This window comes from Drosophila santomea, chromosome 2R, assembly GCF_016746245.2.
Source record: "Drosophila santomea strain STO CAGO 1482 chromosome 2R, Prin_Dsan_1.1, whole genome shotgun sequence".
Taxonomy (NCBI): Eukaryota; Metazoa; Arthropoda; class Insecta; order Diptera; family Drosophilidae; genus Drosophila; species Drosophila santomea.
This window is the reverse complement of record NC_053017.2, coordinates 20,707,323-20,727,694: the sequence shown is the minus strand read 5'-3', so window position 1 is coordinate 20,727,694 and position 20,372 is coordinate 20,707,323. Positions and strand designations below refer to the sequence as shown.

Sequence of the window (20,372 nt, the reverse complement as noted above, 5' to 3'; positions counted from 1 at the left end):
GCAGAGGGTGCACGAATCGAACAAAAAGGTTCCGAGGAGTGCAAATGGACCGACCCAGCTGCACTTGCCCCGACATCCATTATGGTGGCGCCACAGCACCTCGATTGGGAGCAGAAAAAGTGCCGCAGATGCGGTGGGTGGAGCGGGGAAAGAAACGTAGAGACGTAGAAAAATGCAGGATGGCTTTCCCTTTGTGCGAGTTATGATTGCCCGGGCTGATGATGACAATGTCGCCTCCATGGATGGGCCATGGATGGGCCATGGATGGCATCGAACGACTTTGCAATGGGCACGATTTATAATTTGATTAGCGCATCGCTGAGTGCACACGGAAAAGAAAATCACGCTCAAAAGTCAGGCGGGAAGTGCAGCCGAGTGCACTGAGCGAAACCGGGGGGCTGAGCCCCAGCACCGCCTCTTATCTCATCTATTGCGAAATGGAGCGGCCATCACACTCCGTTAGCTGACAATGACAAATGATGATGGAGGAGCGGTCGCAGAACCAATCCGCACCCGAAATGAATCCCAACTGTGAAGTGAGCAAAAAGCCTGTCTTTCGCTTTAGGCCTTCCACTTTCCACTTTCCGCTTTCCGCTTTCGGCTTTCAATTAATCCGGCCAAGTGGCCTGCCGCCATAATCAGTTGTGTTTTGTGTTCCCCGCAAGCCAAAAAAAGCGGGAACAGCCCATATCGCCGGAAAAAACACGATCCGCCCAAAAAGGGTTTTATCTCGAAACAAAGGCGCCGAAATTTGCCTGCCATTCACTAAACAATGAACAGCACAGCCAGCTGGGGGCGTGGCCCTCTGCCCGGGAAATAGATTAATGGCCGCAGACAAGGCCCGCCGAATCAATTTATTACACCGCCGACAGTTGACCGCATGGCCAGGGGAAGAGGAGCACCTTTGCCACAACAAATAAATAAATAAATAAATTTAAAAAGAATTGCGGTAGGCCTTCTAATCGGAAGAGTATGCTGCAATATATGGCCTGCTTTCAATGTGTATCTTAAACCGCACTTTCATCCGCTTTTCCAGAAAGGTTCTCTAACGTATGGATTTAATTCTCGCAGGCATAAACGAAGCACAAAACATTTAGGCCTAAAACTTGGCTTTGGAGCACTCGAAGGGAGTGCAGCAGGGATAGCAATCCGGAGCCTTGATGCAGCTCAGTCCGAAGCGGGACAACTCGGCGGCCTCCCAGGCGCGATCCTCCTGAAAGAGCGCCATCATCCGCTGGCGCCTGGCGCCCGTGATCAGCTTGTCCGCCGTGTTCATTTCCACGCTCATGGGCTTCACCAGGAAGTTCACGATGGAGTTCCCGGACGGAGTCTTCAGCAGGTCGCGATTGTTGAGCAGTGAGAGACTAAGGCGATGGGAAGGAACAGGAATTAGATGATCGAAGTGCGAAATCCTCTGAGGATTCCAGGCTTACAAGTCCCCGGACTTCTTCATCTTGCGGTCGACTGAGTTGTACACAAAGCAGCGTGGCTAATGTGAGGTGATTGAAACACTAATGTAACCCAGCCGACAGCCTTCGCCGGGCCAGCTTCGATTCTCCCCAATTAGTTTCCCAGCCAGTCGTCCAAGCACCAGGATTGGGCGGACGAAGGTGGAAATTGGGCGGAGTGCTTCGCCTGACTGACACCCAACACCATTTGCCACTCATGGACGGTCAATCAGGCCACCTGGAGGAGATGTTGTGCATCCTGGGTGAACGGAATATCCACATCCGATAACAAGAGCGCTCTTAACTTCAGGGCCTGAGTGCAAATGTAAGTAAACTTGCAGTTTGGATTGCTGACTAGCTGCTTTAGGTTTGAATGCGAACCAATTGATGCTTGCCTTAGGCAATTTAAATCCTCTAATACTTGAAATAGTTATAGTAATATTAAGATTGCAGTTATAAAGTGCGTGGTAGTATTCGTAGATTTAGAAAGAATGGTCTGGAATAGTTTCGACAATAAGCCACTGCCATAAGGAGGACTTCAATTAACCCAGTGCCCATTCGGTGGTCTTCTAATTGCCTGTCTTTTACTTACTCGAAGTCTCCCTCCCCACTTGAGCCCCAAACAAACCCCCAAATTGTGGAGCGCGTCGCACAAACGATAAACAGACTAAGTAGTGGTGGTGTGGTGGTGGGGGGATGGCGCCAACAAAGAAAGCGGCCACTTCAGCCAGTCCCACAGCTGGCACCTAAGAATAACTACAGTCCAGCTCCCACTCCTTGCCCCTCCGCACACATAAAGTCAGGTTCAAAATGGGGGCGGTGGGGCGGTAAACAGTCAGGTGTGTAATTGCAATCCGAATTGGTCAAGTGTAACAATGCAAAGACGCAGCTCCTATCTCCCACCTGCTGCTGCCGAACGGGGAATCAATTTGATCCTTGAACTTAGGCAACAAGCCGAATCTGAATCTGCAACTTGCTACCTGCAACCTGCAACCTGCTGGCGATGGGATCCAGACCTTTACTCCCATCCACTTTCCCCCTCCCCCCCCCCAGGGAACAAAATCAAATTGCAAATTGCATCCGAATGTCACGTGCATCGACACATTTTTCGGAGCCAACTGTCTGAGGGTTCCTTTGGCCCGAAAACCGAAGCTGAGTTGTCGTGACATGGTCGACATGGGCAAAGGTTATTGCAATCGCCGCCAGAGCAATCAGTGGACACCAGACACGAATGGATGCCACCAAAGCCGTGGTGCTGCCCTCAGCTAGAGGTGCTCTCAGGTGCGAAATCTTGGGAAGTGCAAGAAAGTAGGTAACTCATGAAAGATATACATGGAAGATTAATGCCAAAGCTGAAATATATATATTATACTTTTTGAAAAGTATTTCTAAGCTATATGTATATTGTTTTTCATACCTTTAAAAAGCAGAAAACTATAGTTTTTAAATGAAATTTCCTTTTTTAATGTTGAAATGGCAAAATCTCTGTAAAATAGTCAGGCTGGCAGCACTCGTTAGGAGGAAGCGCGAAGGGCTTGCCGTCTGCACCTGCAACATGCTGCACTCTTTATCCCAAAGGAGCAGCGGGGGCGGGAGCGGTGGGCGTGGCTTGGGGCCAGGAGGAGCGGGTGGCCGCCCCGTTCATTATGTTGACCACGCTGTCGCATTTGCTACGTGACATTGTGCTAACTGCCCTGAAAATGCAGCCAGACCTCATCTCGCACGGGCCATTGTCGGCCCAGCTTATGACCCTATAGCCAGATCAACGCTCCAAGCACCCTGAGTTTTACTTCAAATGGGTAATAACTTAATAAACTTCTTTATAGAAGATAGCATACAAAGCAGAGGAGTTTTAAAAACAATTATAAAGATGTCTAAAGGTGTGCTACAAAGGAAATGCATTGTAACCTACTTGTAGTTACCATTGTGAATAATTTAAGAATGCTTTGCGTGCACTATTGCATTTCCCTAGAACTTAATGCTTTAATTATTGTAAAAAATAATATTAAAAAGAGGTAAATTAAGTTTGAGCATGTTCAAGTGTTTGCAAAAAGCTTGTTACCCCTCCTTTCGATTGCTACCCTTTTAGAAAAGCATGCCGATAAATGTGACACCCCCAGCTCAGAATTAGATTGCAGTTAGTGAACAGCCACTAGTGCTGGGGGTCCACCTAATCCATTCACATCCTCGTCAGCTAGTAATATGCCCATTGGGTACGTGATTGCAGCGATTCTATTCAGTGGGGCCAACTGCATCACTGCATCACTGCGTCACCTTGACCGCCTGTGAGACTTGGCCAAATTGACTTGGGCTCGCAGCTTTGTCTTGCAATTTGAGCTCCCACTAACTGGCCTCGATCCCCCGTGATGGGTGCAGTTCGTCCGTCCTGCTGCCAAATTCATGCAATTGCATTGCCATTACACTATACAAAGTTATGGCAATCTCTCTCCGGAGAATCATCGCCAGCGGAGCGCCGGGCAACAATGCGGGGCGTATCCTCGGATTGAAACTATCGAGATTGCCCGCTTCGAATTGCAAGTAAATAAAGCGTCTGGGAAGCAACACCTCCACAATCGCATCCTTGCAGCGGGAGCAGGATGAGGAGCAGGAGCAGTGGCTGCAGCAGGAGTTGAGTTATGAACGTGCTGGGAGCAACAAAGCGAGCGAACACAGCACCCGCAATCCAGGAGCAGGAACAGGAGCAGGAACTCCAAGGAGCAGGGCAGCCCGGCAAAGTAAATGTGCAAACATTTATTTATGTGGCCTGCCAAGGAGCACTTTAAAGCACTGCAATCGCCCTGATTTCGGGCGGGGATTGCCGCTGGTTTATGTGGACTCCTCGAACTGGACTTGGCCAAACAAATGATTTGTGAAGAAGTACTGCGGAAACTGCGGCACCCAAAGAGCACTGGATATGAATGCTACTTTTAATGTTATGTAGCTTGAAGTTATTGCTTTAATAGTATACAGTTTATTAACTAGCTTAAGGAGATGAAACTCATTTATACACTAATTAATAGAGGAACACGTTTATATACTAATTTATAGAGAACACCTAACTAATTTACACAGTTACCTATCAAATTTTCCTTCGCGCACTCACGTGTAGAGTGAAGCAAACTATCCTGTTTGAAAAAGAACATGGAATGGCATTGAAAGCGAAACATCATTGTTTGGCACACATTTGGCATGTTCCTGCAGTCGCATTTCAATTTTAATGAGCACTTGAGAGTTTCATGTTTTTAGCCGTCACTTTAATTAACAACAAAAGTCATGGTCTTGGCCTGGCCAAAAAAGTGGGAACAAAGCGAGGGAAGTGAGGGCTTAATTTGTACGAGCAAGGGAGGCGAAATAAAAAGACACATGAGGCCCGGAAAATTTCAAATGGAACTGCTGGCAGTGCTTCCTTCGCCTCCAAGGAACTGGCGCCACATAAAAAGTCGTCGGCAAGTAGTTTTTACTCCTCCCTTCTTCTTACTATGGTCCTGGAAAATGTGTTGTTTTTCGCATTCGCATTTTCCTCTGTTTTTTGGGGCATGGGTAGAGGGGTAAGGGGTACGGGCCATGGCGTTAAAAAAGCGGAAAATCGCAGCACATTTTTGCTTTTTAATTAAGCCCTCAATTTTTTATGTTCCATTCGAAAGCGACACGCCGTGATTTCCCAGCCCCCATTGGCTGCGGAGTGGGACAAGTGCCCCATCACCTTGGACTCCGGACTCCGGCTGCCAGTAGTTAATAGTTAACTCTTACACCATCTGAAGTGTAAATGTGCGTACACGGGCTAAAAGCTCGCAGCTTGACAAATTATCCGTACTCCGCCACGGGTTAAACTGAAAGGCTGCCTGCAGTTGTAGTTTTAATTATCAGATGCAAATAGTAGTAAGTGGAGCTGAAATCATGTTCCAAAAGAGCTGCTTCATTTTATTCATTATGGTTTCATATGTGGTTCTAAGCTGTGTCTATTTGAGTCTTAAAAGTAGCTTTATACCATTTGGTATCATTATAATGGTATATTATGGTATCATTTAAGAACGGATTTGTAATACCGCTGTTCTAACACTAAGAACATACTTAAGAATAATACTCGTAAGACCAATACGGTCGCATTTGATTAACCATGTGCTATCATATACTAAAGAAGAAATTTGTCTCAAATTAAGACCTAGTGGTACTATTTATGGCACATGTGGCTGTGTCACATATGACCTATATATTTCAGCTACTAATTGCAGACTCAATCGTACCTCGCGTTTTTAGTAAGACACACTGACACACATTTATTGAAATACTCGCAGCAATTTAAAAGTGCTAGCAAGCCTCTCCATGCCATAAATATGCCAGGCTGCCTTCCCAGCGGATCAGTTTACTGCGGACTGGAGTCGAGCGACGGTCGGTGGATTGTGGGTTCATATTAATGCTAATGACTATAACGAGGGATCGATGAACCGGAGAACGGCACGTGACTGAAATTTTTCGAGTGCTTCAATAACAACACCTTCAGAACGGAGACTTAGTGAGAGTTACTTCGGCTGAACCGGTTTCAGAAAGTCAATAACGCGTAGGTTCAGTGTTTTTGGACTGAAGCTGATCAGCTTGAAGCGGTGCACCTTGTAGGAGTCCACCAGCCAGCCGCTCTCCTGATCCTCACCCTCGACATCCCGCGGATCCTGGGCTTCCAACTGGGTGTGGCCCAGTTCCTTGGAGAAGGTGAGCACTAGTTCGCCGATTGCCAGGCGGCAGTTCTTCGGATCAAACTGATCGTCGATCCGGGAATTCACTAGAACACTCTGAATGCGCTGGAGCATTTCCTCCTTTTCCTGCTCGGAGCCGAGATCCAGGAGGTTGCGTAGGCCGACAAAGAGCATGTCCACCAGGACGTAATAGCGACCATCGATCCAGCGACGTACCACTCGCAGGGGAAGGGCATGGCGCAGGTGCTCCCTTTGGAAGCGAACCAAACTCCAGTAGGGACTCCTCACCTGGGACATGCCGTAGATATCGGCCGATCCCCGCTCCGTGCAGCAACTCCGGATGCAGGGCCAGTCCGCTTGCCGCACTGCCTCGATCATGGTGACCGCTGCCTGGCGAGTGCCCTCCTGGAATCCGCCCTCGTCGAATGCCACGCCCAACAGGCGGCGGAGGCGCCACAGGCAGTATCGATGTCGCAGGCCACTGAGCAACTGCATCACTCCGATTTTCCAACGCAGCCGACTCCCTGTCAAGTGACTTATGTTGCGGTGTGCCTGAAATGCTGCGGGGCATAGCGATTCGGTTGGATTGGACTTACAACCACCACCCCGCACTAAACACATAATTTGGGTGGTGGACGAACCACGGGAAAACCTCGAAAACATATTCCAAACAAATCACTACTATCTAAATAATTTGGGAAACTGATATTGTATAAGTAAAGGCCTACCTGCATGTCAGCTGTGAAATTTGGGACTGAAACCCCTTATTTCCCTAAATAGGCAGTATTAGGGTTATCCCCAGTTATCCTACAAGATGTCATGCTTAGGCTTATAATACCTTTTTAAGGAATCCATAGTAATCTCTTTTCCTTTATAGCATCTCATCATGTGGCAGTTACAGCCAAGTCTCTGGATCTTCCTGGTTTTGGTGGTTCCTTCCATCAGAGCTGCCTACGAGGATTATCGTTTGCCCAGATCCGTGGAACCTCTGCACTACAACCTGCGAATTCTCACACACCTAAATGGCACAGATCAAAGATTCGAGGGATCGGTTCAAATAGATCTTCTGGCCCGGGAGACCACCAAGAACATCACCTTACATGCCGCGTACCTGAAGATAGACGAGAATCGAACATCAGTTGCTTCTGGACAGGAAAAGTTTGGAGTTGATCGCATTGAAGTGAATGAGCTGCATAATTTCTACATCCTGCACTTGGGTCGGGAACTGGAGAAGGATCAGATCTACCAGTTGGAAATGCACTTTGAAGCTGGCTTGAATGACTCCCAAAGTGGCTACTACAAAAGTAACTACACGGATGTAGTTACCCAGGAAGTTCAGTGAGTTATCTAATTCATACTTCACGGGTCAAATGAATAACTTTCGTGGTGCTTCAGTCACCTGGCAGTCACTCAGTTCTCACCCACGTTTGCCAGGCAGGCATTTCCCTGCTTCGACGAGCCGTCCTGGAAGGCCACCTTTAACATAACCCTGGGCTATCATAAGAACTACACGGGATTAAGTGGCATGCCAGTTCTCGGTTGTCAAGATCAGTAAGTATTGCAGGATTCCATTATAAAGGATTCCAACTTGCTTTGACATTAATATTATTTGTATTCCAGTGATAGTCTTGCAAATTATGTGTGGTGCAATCACGATACACTCCTAAGGACCTCGACGTATTTGGTGGCATTTGCTGTCCATGATCTGGAAAATGCCGCCACCGAGGAGAGTGACACCCGCAACAGAGTGATCTTTCGCAACTGGATGCAGCCAAAGTTGTTGGGTCAGGAAATGATATCCATGGAAATGGCCCCGAAGCTGCTATCCTTCTACGAGAATTTGTTCCAAATTAACTTTCCGCTGGCGAAAGTCGATCAGCTGACGGTGCCCACTCACAGATTTACGGCAATGGAGAACTGGGGTCTGGTCACCTACAACGAGGAGAGATTACCCCAACACCAGGGCGATTATCAGACGCAGAAGGATGGTTTTGCACGCACGGTGGCCCACGAATATGCCCATCAGTGGTTCGGAAATTTGGTCACCATGAAGTGGTGGAATGATCTCTGGCTGAAGGAAGGTCCATCCACCTACTTCGGCTACCTGGCCCTGGATGCTTTGGAGCCCGAATGGTCAAGAGGAGAGCGCTTTATAGGGCGGGACTTGGCAAACTTCTTCAGCAAGGACTCGAATGCAACTGTGCCTGCCATTTCCAAGGACGTAAAGGATCCTGCCGAGGTTCTCGGCCAGTTCACGGAGTATGTGTACGAGAAGGGATCGCTGACCACCCGCATGCTGCACAAACTTGTCGGCGAGAAAGCCTTTCTCCAGGGAATTCGATCTTTCCTGGGAAGCTACTCATTCACAAATGCGAACCAAGCTGATCTTTGGAAATCCCTCGAAGAGGCTGCTCTGCAAAATGAGGTTATTTCCTCTGAGTTCAACCTAAGTAGGGCCATGGATTCTTGGACCTTGCAGGGTGGCTATCCCTTGGTAACCCTCATTCGGAACTACAAAAGTGGTGAGGTGACCCTTAATCAGAGCAGGTTCCTCCAGGAGCAGGAGCTGGATAAGGATTCATCCTGCTGGTGGGTTCCTTTGAGGTTCGTTAGCCAAAAGCTACCTGACTTTGTTCAAACTACGCCACAGTTTTGGTTGGAGTGTCCTGTGAACACAAAAGTTCTTAACTTACCCCATTTGACATCCCCTGACGAGTGGATATTACTGAATCCCCAAGTAGCCAACATCTTCAGAGTTAACTATGATGAACTCAACTGGCGCTTGGTAATAGAAAGTCTGAAGAATGATCCCCATTCTGGTGGCATCCACAAATTAAACAGAGCGCAATTGCTGGATGATCTCATGGCCTTGGCTGCAGTCAGATTACAAAAATACGATAAAGCTTTCGATTTGCTGGAGTATCTGGAGAAAGAGCAGGACTTTTTGCCTTGGCAGAGGGCCATTGGTATCCTCAATCGCCTGGGAGCACTACTCCGTGTTGAGGAGGCAATCAAATTTAAAGTAAGCGTAATTTAAGGTTTATTATTCGTTACTTAAACTCAATTCCATGTTACAGAACTACATGCAGAAGCTACTTTTGCCATTGTACAACCGCTTTCCCAAGTTATCGGACATAGCTGAATCTAAGCTGGCCATCAAGGACATTCCATTTGCCAACTTTGCATACTCACAGGCCTGTCGCTACCACGTGGCTGATTGCACGGAGCAGGCCAAGATACTGGCTAAAACCCACAGAAATGGAGGTCGATTGGAGCTGCCCTCCGATATCCAAAAGGTAGCATACTGCTCGCTGCTGGATGAAGGCGGCGATGCTGAATTCCAGGAGATATTTGAACTGTTCCAGAACTCCACCAATGGATCTCAGAGAAGGATATTGGCATCTGCCCTCGGTTGCATTCGTAACTTCGAGAACTTTGAAGAGTTTCTAAACTATACACTGAAATCCGACGAGAAACTGTTCAGTGATTGCCATATGTTAGCAGTGACAACGGCCTTAGATAGGGAACATTTGGTTTCGCAGACAGAAAACTATATTCTCAGCCATACAAAGCCACTGGGGTGAGTTACAAATAGTTTGGAATAGTACAAATAACCCATTAACAATCTTCTATTTGTAGTGAAAAATTCAAGAAGAAAGAGCTTACGGGACTGTTGCTCAATTTGGCTGCGAATCTTCAGAGTTCGAAGGAAATCGATCGACTTGAAGCGCATTTAAAAGACATCAAAGAGTTTAACGAACCTCTTCAGAAAGCGCTACATCAGAGCAAAATGAACCAGAAATGGCGTAAAGAGTGCACCAGCGATTTTATCGAGGCTATAGAGAAGCACTTATAAGCAGTTTCCCACTTATTGTTGAACTGATTTAAGTTTAGTTTAGCTTATCATGACTCTTAATAAAAGCAGCTGTTATAAGATGTGTGTGATGACATGAATATGTTTCTCATAATTCACAATTTTTTATGTTTTAGTTAGAATTAACTTAATTTAGTACATTACTTTTGACCAACTTGCAAGGCAGCCACCTGTGTCAACCTATTCTGGCCAGAACTCGGCGGGCTGTCAGGCTCCACGTTCTGCGTATTAATTAAGCCAATGGCGATGAAATCTTGGAGCCAGCACTGAAAGGAATGCGATTTGGGGCGGCAGAACAGGTCAGAGGAAGGGATAGAGACTCAAGGAGGCCGGCTGTCAGAAACGGGTCCTGTCAGGACTTTGACTGGTGGATTGCCTGACACGGGACACACACCGACACCATTCGGCCATGCAGCAGCTCCTTTGTTTTGGCGGAGCTGCTTGGTCCTTTCTGGCATTTGACGTTTACACGGGTACGTCAAAATATGTACTTCTCACTGGCACTGCCACTGCCACTGCCCCTGCCACATCCTCATAGACATCCGCATCCACCGATGATGACATGTGGAAAGAACATGGAAATGGCGGCCCAGCATTACGTTGTCCCTTTGTTCGCCGCTTCCAGCTGTTTGTCATCGGAGAGCACTGGGAATAGGAGTAGGATTCAGGATCGGGATCCGCAACTAGCTGCCAATTAGATAAATTAATCGTCTGTAAATGATGTGCCGTGGGCCAAATGGATTGCATTGCAAAAGTGAGACTTAGGGCGTCAATCAGGCGAAAGTATGTGTCAATTGCAACCAATTTGATGGCTTACTCAGTCGTGTATGATGATGCTCTCTTGCAGCTCCCAAACAACATGGATTATGCTATTTGTTTGTTGACTCCTTGGACAAACAATAAGGAATATTTAGCAGGACTTAGCTGCCAATTGCCCGGAGATGATGAAAGCTAATCCGATTGTGAGTTAAGCACGTTGGAAATTGAAATTAAAACAATTAATAGAAAATACTTTGGGGGAAGATGGCCTATTAATTGCGGATGAATGGCAGAACGAATATATATTGATATTGCAATTAGGGAAAAGTACCAAAGTAAATATATCAATATGCTTTATTTTTAACTACACATTCATATCAAGAGCCACGAAAAAATGGGCCGCAATTAATGGACAGCACGGTTTATTGGAGTTACAATTGCGCTGAATCAATCATCTGATGAGCTATGGGTCAGCATGGAAACCACCATGTGCTGCCTTATATTATATTTGCTGGATAATGCATACATAAATGCAAATGCCAATGCCAATGGAAATGAAAAGTGGCCCTGTCAGAAAAATTAACGCTATTAATGCTTGTTAAAAGCGGTTATTAAATTAATTAAATGCGATGCCCAGCTTGACGTGCGTGTAGAACACAAACCGTACAGAAACAGAGCTGAACAATTTGGTGCGTTGAATGGGAGATGTGTGTTTTTCGACATATTTCATGTTAAATATTTACGGCGGACATCGGAATTTAGCGCTACTCTTAACTTATTTATTTATCACAAATTAATTGAATCCGAACGCCGGCAGTGGGAAACGGCGATCGAAATGTCAAATTAAATGCCCGAGTGAAGTGTTCTCAAAGCGCTGTGGAATGTGCCATCCAATTAAATGGTGGGGTCAGAATCTAAAGACATTTTTTCGTGCCTTATTGTTCTTTCTGTTTCGGAAATATTTATCCGCATTTTAAAACGAATGCATTCGTTTTAATTCGGCAGTGAAGAGTTGAGGCATATAATATGCTTTACAATGCGAATTGGATGAGTTTGCATCTTGAGGTCAAGCTGCAGGCTAGTGCCCAAGTAATTTGAGTTGGTTGAGTTCCTGAGGCCTGGGGATAGTTCTGGATTTAAGCTCCATCCTTCGGATGCGCCAGTTTGGCACACAATCAAGTTGTGAACCCTAATTAATATGCATTCAGTGTCTGGCAGGGCAGGGATCAAATTATGTAATAGCCGCATTCAAATTAAATTTCTCGATGCGTGCCGTTTTGAGGGGGAATTCGCCTGCGAATGCATATCGAATACACATGTAGATATGGACTTGGGCTTCTGTACACGTGGCAGTGACACAGGCGGGGAGCGCCATTCGCTGTCCATTGGAAAATGGAAAATGGCAAATGGTCTAATTGCCCCTAATTGAATAGGACAAGCTACCGACCACCGCGTCTCGCCTTCAGAAGGGGACAATAATTTGTGTGTAACTGCAATTGCAATTCAATTGGAGTGTTTAGATTATCAATTCCTGACTTCGATTGTCGATTATGCTCTGTGGCCGGCAATCGGGTCAATTGCTACTCCCAAGGAGTTGCAAACGTGATTACCATTGTGTTTGCTGCCTGGCGCTGTGGGTTTCATTAATTGATGGGCTTTGCTTTTATCACACTCGAAACTGCTTTCCGTTGTTCTCGATGGATTTGTGCGATAACGATTATTTCGATATATACATATATGAAGAAGTAATAAGGTGTAAATGGCCCACATTTGTTTTATGTGCGCGCCATTGACAGGCTTTGTATAGCTTCTTTCTTTGGAACGCAGTCTTTCATAACTTCCTGAATACATCACTTTAGAATGCATTTTAAAGCCCCCAATACAGCCGGGAGCCCTTTCATTGCACTGACCCTTTCACCTGCCAAGTTTTCTTTGAAATTAAGCCCGTGACTGGGGAAATATATTTCAATTAGTGCAGTTTTTTGCTGTGGAAGCTTTGTACCTTCATTGTTCTTGGGCTTTCCGATTTTCCATTTTCCGTTTTTGTGCTGTGCAGCTTGTTTGTTTGCTTTCGATGGGAGATGTCGATGCTTTTTATTGTCTAACTTGTGTATTACATTTTGTTGATGTCGTAAATTAAGGCAGATTGGGAGTCGGGTGGGTGGCATTGTTCGTTGTTTTAATGCCGCCAAGGGAAAATAAATTCATTAAAAACTTTTGGCCAATGTGAAAATCCTTTTTATTGACTTTGCCCGGTTGGTTCGGTGGTTGCGTGTGCAAATATTTATGCAAATATGCACTGGCTAGCATGTTTTGATTGTCCGAGGTCTGTTGCATATTCACAATCCGAATTGAATCGATTTGCTGACCAAATGCTAGTGTTTCAGGCCACCGCCGCCCGTTCTTGTCTTCTCATAATCAGAGTGAAAACTTTTCTTACTTCACTTTACATTTATTGCTTCCTTCCCCGGGCCTCGGTGCTTTTGTTTGAGTTCAGTTGAATTCTGGGCAAAAGAAATAGAACGTGAAAACTATTCCTTGCTGGCGCCTTCAGGCTGCGAGACATTCAAGAAAGTTGCCACAAAAGTGGAAACGGGACCAGAAGCCCAAAAACTTCCCCTTGTCCGGCCAACAGAGAGGCGGACGGACATACAGAGCCGGAGGGAAAGGAGAGGGACACTGAGATGGCAAGTTACAAATTTAGATTACGAGGCAAGCACAATTGCCACACATGTTTGCACAAATGCTGGCAGGATTGTTTAATTTCGTTTAATTAAATTGCAAATATTTTATTGCTGCACTTGCAACAGAAATTCGCCATGTAGAGTTTAAATTTGTGTGGCGCCATCTGGCACAGGCAACCGGCACTACAAACTGTGTGTGCTTCAATCTGTGGAGTGCGTAAAAGCATTATTAAGTACTTTAAAGTTTGGAGTACTTGAGATAGCAAGTTATTGGAGTTAATATTAAAATCGAGATTTAGGAGGTTTCTTACCAGCTGGAAGTTACGTTTTTTTGGCATTTAGATCTATATAGATAGACTGTTTATTTTTGTGGAGCAACTGAACGAGTGTGTTTATTCTTCAAAACACATTACAATGCCCGTATTTTACTTCACTTGACTGGATAATTGTTGTGATGGTTAATTTCCATTAAATCGATAATCAATCATCGAAATGGAATCACTCGACACCTCAATAAATATTGAGAGTGTCGGCCACTTGATGCTAATGCAAATTCGACTTGCCTAAGTCATGTAACCCATGTCCATGCCCAATAATTCACTTGACCACCTCAACGAGCACTTGATTGGCCCCACTTCGAGTGGGTTGTGACCTTGGCAGTGCAAAACGGTAAAACGGCAACCACTCAGAACAACATTGGCAACAAAAACAGAACAGAATCGAGTGGCCGAGTGGCAGAGTGGCAGAGGAACGGCATCGAGTTCCCTACTCCTCGGATCACGTTCTCCTCCTCTTTCCAGCCACTTTCTACTGCTCTTCTACGTGTTTCTTTTAAGTGCTCCTTATAGTTGATGCCGTTGTTGTTGTCGAGTTTCTGTTTACCCCCCAAGACAACACAAGTAAAGCGTCTGAGGAAAAACACTTTTAGCACGCATTGAAGGAAAACCAATAGAGAACCAATAGCCGGGCTTCAAAGTCCAAGCACAGGAACTGGAAGACCAACTCCCCCTTTCCGCACCTTCCTCCTGGACAAACTTGAATGGAAAACCATTTCAGATTTTTACCATTTTAAGGGTCACAGATTAATATAATTCGATAGCCCCAATGAATTAAAAACCCTTAATAAAGTATACACATTTAAGCGAAACTATGCTTATACAAGTTTCTGTTGCAACTCAAATTACAAGTGCCACATCACGCATGCCAGTCAGTAATTCTCTGGGATTTTCCATATACTTGCTACACCCATTCGGCAACAGCTTTCACCACACGATACTGCTGTACAATCGGACTAATCTAGCTTCAATTTTCGTTTGCGAAAACTCCGCTGAACAATGGATCCAGCAAATATCCTTTTTGGCTACCATTAATCCCCCATGACAACTCGTAAAATTTTAAAGCATATTTACGGGCGGCTGCTCATTATTTTGATGCGCTTTGGCAAATCCATGCATACACAGCGCGAAAAGGATGAGTGTTTGTGTTTGGCCATTATGGCGGTGTGGGGTGGTGTGGGGTGGTGTGGGGTGGTTTTGTGCGGAATGACACGAAAACTGGAACCTAAACTGGGACTGCGTTGCATATATGCATATTAAACAGACCGCTTTCATTCGACGGCACATTCTGACATCAAATTTGATTGTCTGCATACAGCTCCCCTCCCTATTCTATATCCCGGAACAGCCCCTGCCCCCACTTTTTTCATCCCCAATGGCCCGATGCCCCATCGTGAATGCATATGCATGAAACGGCATTATTTCGATGCTGCAAACAATAGAGCAAAAGATCCAAATCTCTGCTGTTCCTGCTCCTGCTCCTGCTCCTGCTCCTGCTCCTGCTCCTGCTCCTACTCCTGGTCCCGTTTCTGCTGTCGCTTTTGCGTGTGCTCCAGCTCCTGCTGCAAATGGGACAAAACAACGCATCCTCCTGCCACTCTGGCTGCACTGCGAGAAAATCACAAGCGAGTGAGGAAACTAGGCTGCGAATACATTTAACATGAACAAGCGTAATCGTTCACTGTCGCCATCATGAGCTGCGGCATTAAATGCTACATAAATGTAAGGACCTAATTTGTTTTTTTCCAGCGTACAACTGGGTGGTCCTTCCACCTTCCACCCAAAGAGGATGTTGCTGGTGGGGAGGAGTTGGCCACAATTCATGCGGCTGCATTCGCCTAAGCGCCAAATATTAATGACGCTCCGTCGACGATGACGAGCTCTGAAATATCATCAACAGCGCTGGGTGTTGATTTTAATGAGAGACTGAAACTGAACTGAACTGAAACTGAAACTGAGGAGATCGTGGATGGGTTGGGGGGCACTCAGCTCGTCAACGCCATCAGTTCTCTTCCTGTTGGTCCTCGAAATTAGGGGTGTTTATTATTTTTGATGGCCGGCACGCGTTTTATGAACAGCGCTCAAAGAACAATAAAAACAATAAAAAAAGGAAAGCGGAAAACAGTAGACAAATAGCCCGTAGAAGGGCTAAAAAGTGGCATTGTTTGGGCCTCGAATTGATAGCGCGTGTGCAAATTTCTGGCTTTTGTTTTTTGACTGCTTTACTTTTTGCTTATTGCCTAATGACTCGCTTCTTGTCGCTTCTGGTGTCCGTCCTTCGAGTCCTTTGTTTTTGCTCAGGGATACCCCTTTTCGCACAGGACAAAAAGTTGGCAAGAGTTGGGTGTGAAAAGCCAAACAGACACGCTGCACAAATTGATTTGGCACCCTGCGACATTCGCTTGCAGCAATAACTTCAAAAAAGGAGTTGAGTTACACAGAGAGAAATGTGATACTACATTCTTAGACAAGGGTTTTTTATTAGCATTCCGTAGTGTCTAATATTTTAATAAGTACTTCTTAGCATTGCTTTTATTTAACTATAGAGCACAACATAAGTTTCAATTTTACAGTGTTCTTGGAAAAGTTCAAAAGGCACGTTCTGCTTCCTGATTTGAGTGGGTTGAATGGCGCGGAGGAGTTGCTGTCGAAGGTGGAAGTGCTGCAGTGCAGCAGTGCAGGGGGTCTGCAGCTGAGTCCTCCCACTCAAGGACGCAATTAGCGCAAATCAGGCGACGTCGGATGGTCCTCGGGGTCCCAATTTGGCGCTTAACTTGCAATTGAGTGACACATGCTCACAAGCTGGGCTAATGGAGGAATGAGCGGAGCCACTGGGCTGAAAATTGATGAAAATGGAAGAGTCATAACACAAACAAACAGGAGAATGGGCTCTTGCCACACGCTTCGATTGCCAAATGGCTGCGGGGCAAATGAGAATAATGGAAACCTGTGGATGTTTTTATAGTTGAAACCAAAGAGGCCTAAAAGTATGCTATGCAAACTGCGGTTGGAATGAAAGGCTCCCTCTTTAATAATGCAATCTAAGCGTTTAATTCGTCTCCTTTTCTGTGGCTACCACCGTTTGGAGCCACAATGTTTAGTAATACTGGGAAAGCATTACTCCTTCTTCATTGTGGGCTTACTTCCTCCAGGATCCTGCTCCTTCTGCCGCTGCTGCTAAGCATTCTTATCGCCGTTGGTAGCATTTCCGTTCCTTCTTACTCGTGCATTTTTCATTTCCGCTCCTGCGTCGCGGCATTTCCCTTCATTTTTCACACATTCAGCGTGCCCCGCCCCGCCCCGCTCGCTCCACAGCCGTATATATTTCGCATTTATATTATTTTGTAATGTTTATTTCACTTTGAGAAAACGCTCGGGAAAGCCCCCTCTCCCCTCTTCCTGGCTTTGACACTTCGGTTAAGCCTTTAAGGAATTGAGTCTCCTTGGCATGGAACTTGTGGCTTAAAGTGCGGATAGTCGTGCATTCACTTGGCCTTGTTTGAAAATATAATATCCCGAATAGTTTAGAAGTATGCATATACCCATTCCACCAACTTTTCTCCACAGCCCGTCTGTCCATTATGATTGTTGTCGTGTGGAAAATATTGTCTGGTCGACAATTTCGAGGAACATTGTTGTTGGGCGCCATTTGCAGACCGCAGACAACGAGGGAATAAATTTGGAATGGGAATGAAAATGATGCCCATTGTCATTAGAGGAGGCCTTCGCAGTCAGAAATCTCTGGCAACGGCTATGGCAATGGCTATTTCCAGAAGTTGACTATGGCAGCCAAAATGGCAATTCCAGAAATTACTATTTGCATTATTTTCACGACAATGCCACGGCCAATTCATGGCAAATAGAACGGAAGCGAATCCAAGCGAAGAAAATAAGGGAAATAAGGGAAAATGTGCGGGAAAGCGGATGGAAGCAGCTGCTACAATTGACGGCGTCTGGGGAAAGATGAAAATTGATTTTAATGCCAGAAATTATGTTATTTGCGCATGTTATGGACATGCGGCAAAAAAAGGCTCATAAAGGGAATCCGTGGCGGAAACTCCGTCGCAAGCAACTCCGTACAGCAACTTGGCCATAAGCCCCACTTTCCGCACACCCCATAATTATTATGATTATGAACTCGACCAAATTACAAACGACTTACGTGTGAATGCGTTGAGACCCCATCTCATCTCATCATCATCCCCGTGGGGATTGGGAAGCTCTGGTGGGCCACCGGAAGTGGCGTCTCTGGAGTCGGAGTGCGACAATCATTGACTGGCTGATGGCGGAAATTGGCGACTCGAGTTTATCGATTGCTAATGGGTATATGATAAATCGAGTTGATTGCCCAACTGAGTGGAGTGGGTATGCCATGTGAATGGTTGAATAATATTAAATTTAACTCTGCACTTGAATTTTACGCATTTAATCTGATATGTAAGAGCTTACAAAAGCACTCACGCCATGGGGCATATCGCTTACCCGCTTTGTCAACAATTTATTTGGCCAATTCGCTGGTCAAACAATTCCCAAGTTGATGCAATTAAGGCAAATGCATAAAAAAATGGGACGAAGTGAGAGCGAAAGAACCGCAGGACGAAGGCGACGCGCAAATAAGCCGGGCTAAGAACCAACTTTTGCTGGCCGCATCATAAAAGCGGCGGTCGCAATCTGCTGCGTCTTCATTTCTGCGGCGCCACCGCCCGGAAAAGCCACCAAAAACCACCAAAGCCACCCATTCCGGCCACCATCCAGCACACCACCGAATCCGTGCGGAAGAACTTTGCAACTTGCGACGTCAAATTGCATTCGACTCTGTGTTTAATTTGTGTGATTTATTTGTTCAGCCTGCTGGCCAAGTTTTTGGTCCTTTTTTTTGGCCTTTACTTATCTGGCCGACTGACGATGACTCTTGATTTCTGGCCGGGAATGGAAACGGATAGCGGGAAGTGGCAGCTGGCTGGTGATCTTGGGAGTTGTTCTATGCGCTTTCCTGATTCCGCGCCATAAATCAAAATAAAACTTTGTCACTTGAGCTTTTGACTTGCGAAACTTGTGGTTCTGCCTCAGTTCGCCAACGCCCCCCGCCTCTCGTCCCTGGCCCTCTAATCGATTTCAAGTTTATGTTGCCGAAACAATAACAATAAAAATTGACAATGCCGAGGCGACGGCGGCTCATAAAATTTTATTACAAAAGGAAACGAACGCCATTGACATACGTAAACTGATTCGCACCGCACGCTCCCCCGGGCGGAATCCCCAAACTCCGGTCTCCAAACGGCGGCTCCGAATGCCAAATGCGAAATCAATGTCGTGGTTCCTTTGATTCCCCCGTCGGCTCCCACTCCCGCTCCCGCTCCCGCTCCCCATTTCATCCTCCATTCACGACATTCAGCATTCCCCATTCCAACGCTCCTGCTGCTCATCCTCCTCCTGCCCTGCTCCATTTATTCAATTTGCATGTTGCATTGGTGTTCTCTGACTTGGAGAAGGTACATTCCTCGATGGGCCTCTCTTGTAGATAGAATAGCAGCAGTTAGATATCAAGGAGTAAGTAAGATATAGATATAATTTCCCTTACACCAAAGTTTTTTTTTAGCATGCAAACTATTGCATACTCTGGGACAGCTTTCATTTATCTCATGTCCATCTATATTATAGGGTATCCAGGCTTCGTTGTATTCTGATCTCCACTGAACATGCGTTGTTTTGTTTCATATGTTGTTGTTGCCGCACATGATTTGCCTTTCACCCGAGCAGAGAGCGTGCCCTCGCATCCTTGCCCCCGCTCTTCAGTACCCCCCAGCTCCGCTATCCGGCATCCCCATTCCGCTCAAGCCGCAGGGCACATTGCTCCAAAAATGTCAAAGTGCCGCCGCTGACACCGCTGGGCCTTTGTGGCGTGAGACGCGGGTGCGGGGTGGTGGCTAGTGGGTCGAGTCGGGAGTGGGTGGTGGGTGGAGGCCATGACAAGGGCGCGAGGATGTTTAACATGTGCGCAAAAAGGAGCAGGAGAGATGTATGTATATGTGTGAGTGTGTGTGTGTGACACCCGCGAGAAATGCCTCGCATTTTTCCTCTTTTTGACCCACTTTGCTTTGTCGTCAGCAATGTGGCTCCTGTCGCAACTCCGTCTCCTGTCTCCCAATCCCCCAATCTCCCATTTCCCATCTCCTATCTGCCCGTCTTCAGCTCGCAACGAGTCCTGCGTCCTGTGTCCTGTGTGCCAGTGTTCCCTTCCCCAGTCTCGCATCTCGCATCCCGGCATGTGTCACTCGGCAAGCGTTTAAATTGGGCTCCTCCCTGGCCACAAACTATATTTCGGAATATATGTATGTACATACATATGTGTGCCAGTATGTCGGGTTCGCCTTGTTTTGCCGGTCGCCTTTGTGCCATATTTTCACAAATTGAATTGGCCATGTCAGAAATGAAAGGATGCAGCTATGAAAATTCTGCATTCAAATTTTTCAACCAAAACTATTTTCGCAAAAAAGTTTGCCGCATATGCCATCGGGAGCTTAGCGCAAAAGGAGTACAGTTGGACATCAATAGATCGAACTTGAACACATACAGTCAGC

At 46.1% G+C, this 20,372-nt stretch overlaps 3 protein-coding genes across 4 annotated transcripts; 1 reads left to right on the top strand and 2 right to left on the bottom strand.

Moving 5' to 3' along the window:
• Window positions 1-1,041: 1,041 nt before the first annotated feature.
• LOC120446702 lies at window positions 1,042-1,585 on the bottom strand. Its single transcript, XM_039627800.2, has 2 exons — window positions 1,434-1,585; window positions 1,042-1,364 (listed from the first exon to the last, which is right to left on the bottom strand). Exons 1-2 carry the CDS (start codon window positions 1,451-1,453, stop codon window positions 1,100-1,102), a joined length of 285 nt encoding a protein of 94 aa, XP_039483734.1. The 5' UTR covers window positions 1,454-1,585; the 3' UTR covers window positions 1,042-1,099.
• Window positions 1,586-5,540: 3,955 nt separating this feature from the next.
• Window positions 5,541-10,107, top strand: LOC120445786 (aminopeptidase N). Of its 2 annotated transcripts, none has more exons than XM_039626391.2 (6): window positions 5,541-5,704; window positions 7,017-7,477; window positions 7,535-7,690; window positions 7,760-9,161; window positions 9,217-9,719; window positions 9,779-10,107. In XM_039626391.2, exons 2-6 carry the CDS (start codon window positions 7,026-7,028, stop codon window positions 9,993-9,995), a joined length of 2,730 nt encoding a protein of 909 aa, XP_039482325.1. In that variant the 5' UTR covers window positions 5,541-5,704; window positions 7,017-7,025; the 3' UTR covers window positions 9,996-10,107. The 2 variants fall into 2 exon arrangements, with proteins under 2 accessions (XP_039482325.1, XP_039482324.1); XM_039626390.2 differs by lacking the exon at window positions 5,541-5,704 and adding an exon at window positions 6,017-6,155.
• LOC120445787 lies at window positions 5,696-6,898 on the bottom strand. Its single transcript, XM_039626392.2, has one exon. It carries the CDS (start codon window positions 6,800-6,802, stop codon window positions 5,969-5,971), a length of 834 nt encoding a protein of 277 aa, XP_039482326.1. The 5' UTR covers window positions 6,803-6,898; the 3' UTR covers window positions 5,696-5,968.
• Window positions 10,108-20,372: the final 10,265 nt, after the last annotated feature.

Bases quoted from the DNA above. Each gene is read 5' to 3' on its own strand.
- LOC120446702 (XM_039627800.2), bottom strand. From the start codon at position 1,453: ATGAAGAAGTCCGGGGACTT. The intron at 1,365-1,433 runs GTAAGCCTGGAA...CCATCGCCTTAG, and splicing joins ATGAAGAAGTCCGGGGACTT to TCTCTCACTGCTCAACAATC.
- LOC120445786 (XM_039626391.2), top strand. From the start codon at position 7,026: ATGTGGCAGTTACAGCCAAGTCTCTGGATCTTCCTGGTTTTGGTGGTT. The intron at 9,162-9,216 runs GTAAGCGTAATT...TCCATGTTACAG, and splicing joins AGGAGGCAATCAAATTTAAA to AACTACATGCAGAAGCTACT. The intron at 9,720-9,778 runs GTGAGTTACAAA...TTCTATTTGTAG, and splicing joins AGCCATACAAAGCCACTGGG to TGAAAAATTCAAGAAGAAAG.
- LOC120445787 (XM_039626392.2), bottom strand. From the start codon at position 6,802: ATGTTTTCGAGGTTTTCCCGTGGTTCGTCCACCACCCAAATTATGTGT.